Genomic DNA, 2459 nt, shown 5'->3' with positions numbered 1-2459 from the left:
AGGTCAGACTGTTAATCGAGCTTTCTCTTCAGAGGTTTTGAAAAGATTGCATAACAGTGTGCGACAGAGGCCTGATTCGTGGCAAACTGAGGACTGTTTTTGCTATCATGACTGTGCACTTGCTCAGACAGCCAGCTCAGTGCGCCAGTTTTTGCCAGAAAACAGCATGCCTCTCTTGACCCACGCACCTGACCTTGCTCCATATGACTTCTTTTTGTTCCCTCGAATGAAGAGGGACATGAAAGGACAGCAATTTGACAGTGTAGAAGAAATGAGGTGCTGTCAGCCATCCAAACAGATGAGCTTCAGAAATGTGTCCAAGATGGAACCACAGATTTGACAAATGTACTAGGTGTGGTGGAGAGTACTTCAGAGGTGATATGGTTGTTTTGTTAAAAATGTTAAATACATAATTTTGGTGAAAAAATTCTGTTTTGGGAGTGGTTGCCCCCTCGTATGTAGGTCATAAAAGATTTATCCCTATTCTTGGTTGTATACTGGACATTTCTGTTCGCTAGGCCAGAGTCATCAAGGGAGTCCTTCAGTTTAACTCAGAGGAGTCCCGGTGACAGTGAGTTACACATCAGATTGCTAACCTCAAAGTCAGCAGGTGGGAACCACCAGACCCTCCTCGGGACGCTGACAGGGCTTCCAGTTACGGTCTCGGGAACTTACAGAGGCAGTTCTGCTCTGTCCTGTACAGTCTGAGTTGGAATCCGCTCAATAGCAATGGGTCAGTCAGTCAATTTAACTGGCTTCTCTACGAGTACTTTTCATTGTGCTTAGCATTTCTTTAAGGATTTAAGCTGGCCTTTCGTAGACCTGTAGGAACCTTTGCCATATAGAAATTTAGACTTGTATGGTTTTTCGTGTGATCATTAACTGGGTAAGTACACCAATGCTTTTGATTATATTGGTCAAATGCCACCTAACTTTTAATGTACCGTTTTGTTTGTTTTTAAGCTCTCTATGAAAAAGCAGATATTAAGGTGCCTGAAGACAAGAAGAAACACCTCCTTATTGGTGTCTCCTCTGACCGAGGCCTTTGTGGTGCTATTCATTCCTCAGTTGCTAAACAGATCAAAAGTGAGGTGGCCTCACTCACCGCAGCCGGCAAAGAAGTGATGCTTGTTGGTATTGGTGATAAAATCAGAGGCATACTTTATAGGTAATGTAAATACATGTTGTTTATAGTCTAAAAGGTGCGTGCATGAAGAAAGGGAAGTGGCTGACAGTTATTTAAGCAGGGTGTCTTTTGTTTGTTACTGTTTTATATTCACGGCGTAGTTTGTGTCCTTCGTAGAATATAGAATTTTCCCTTCTCCTGTCTTTTGCTTCCCATTGAATCGGTGAGAATATAAAAACAAGGAGCATGAATCCAAATGAGAACTTTAAGGAACAATCATAGCCTAGAAAAAAGTGGAAGGAGGGAAATAAAGACAAAGAACTTGTTTTAGTCCTCAGCTTGCAAGTGCTGCTCAAGAAGGGAACAAGCACAGCAGTGCCTGGGACAGCTGCTCTCAGAGAGCACACACGCTCCCTGCCCTTCCCCCTTCACTGTGTCACGTCACGTGATCTGCGGTTTTCTCCTAGGACTCACTCTGACCAGTTTCTGGTGACATTCAAAGAAGTGGGAAGGAAGCCCCCGACTTTTGGAGATGCATCTGTTATTGCCCTCGAATTACTAAATTCTGGATATGAATTTGATGAAGGATCTATCATTTTTAATCGATTCAGGCAAGATAGATTTTTTAAATGATTTTTTTAATATTCATGAACTGAACCGTTCCTTTGAAAATAAGCAGATGTCTACTTAGAAGTTTAAAACTTATCTTGAAAATTACATTTGCTTTTGTCATTTCCAGGTCTGTCATCTCCTACAAGACAGATGAGAAGCCCATATTTTCCCTTAATACCATTGCAAGTGCAGGTAAGTGGTTTTTGAGTATTTCTGTTAAAGAGGAGAGATTTGTACAATAACAAGTAGCTCTAGAATAGAGATTTGAACCATGCTGGAACCTGATTTATCTTGACCCACTCAGTTATCTTGTTTTAATATTTGAATAAAGTCATCATTGCTGACTGAAGCATCCAAAATAACATTGTGGAACAGATTTCTAAGAATGTCCCTTCTTTATACCATATTTCATCTGTCTTAACATATACAGACTAACAAGACCCATTCCCATGCCTTTAAGAATTTATTGGTCAGTCAGAATAAGTGCACAGAATTCTATTGCCTTACCTTGCTGTGAGGAAAGACTCAGCGCCTTTCCATAATTTAAAAGCTTCGGGTACAGCAAGTAAAGGTGATTATTGTGATTTCATTGTTTTTCAAAGTGATGGCAAATTTACGTAACCTAAAAGCAAGGATCCAAAGATGGTAGTTCCTTGTTCAAAGTGGTGGCTGACCACAGATTTGAATGTATGTGGCTCGCCAGAGTCCTGCCAATAATCCT

At 40.9% G+C, this 2459-nt stretch overlaps 1 protein-coding gene across 1 annotated transcript in view; it reads left to right on the top strand.

Moving 5' to 3' along the window:
- Nucleotides 1-942: 942 nt before the first annotated feature.
- Nucleotides 943-2459, top strand: part of ATP5F1C (ATP synthase F1 subunit gamma) — a 7262-nt gene continuing 5745 nt past the window's right edge. Inside the window, exons 1-3 of the mRNA XM_030889051.2 lie at nucleotides 943-1168; nucleotides 1594-1737; nucleotides 1866-1930. Of these exons, the coding sequence (XP_030744911.2) occupies nucleotides 1125-1168; nucleotides 1594-1737; nucleotides 1866-1930 (253 nt within the window). The 5' untranslated portion in view covers nucleotides 943-1124. The remainder of the gene's footprint in view (nucleotides 1169-1593; nucleotides 1738-1865; nucleotides 1931-2459) is intronic.

This window comes from Echinops telfairi, unplaced genomic scaffold (genome assembly GCF_000313985.2).
Source record: "Echinops telfairi isolate 266 unplaced genomic scaffold, ASM31398v2 ScPeMD7_7473;HRSCAF=8511, whole genome shotgun sequence".
NCBI classification, from domain to species: Eukaryota; Metazoa; Chordata; class Mammalia; order Afrosoricida; family Tenrecidae; genus Echinops; species Echinops telfairi.
The sequence above is the reverse complement of the archived record's forward strand: the minus strand, read 5'-3'. Positions and strand labels throughout refer to the sequence as shown.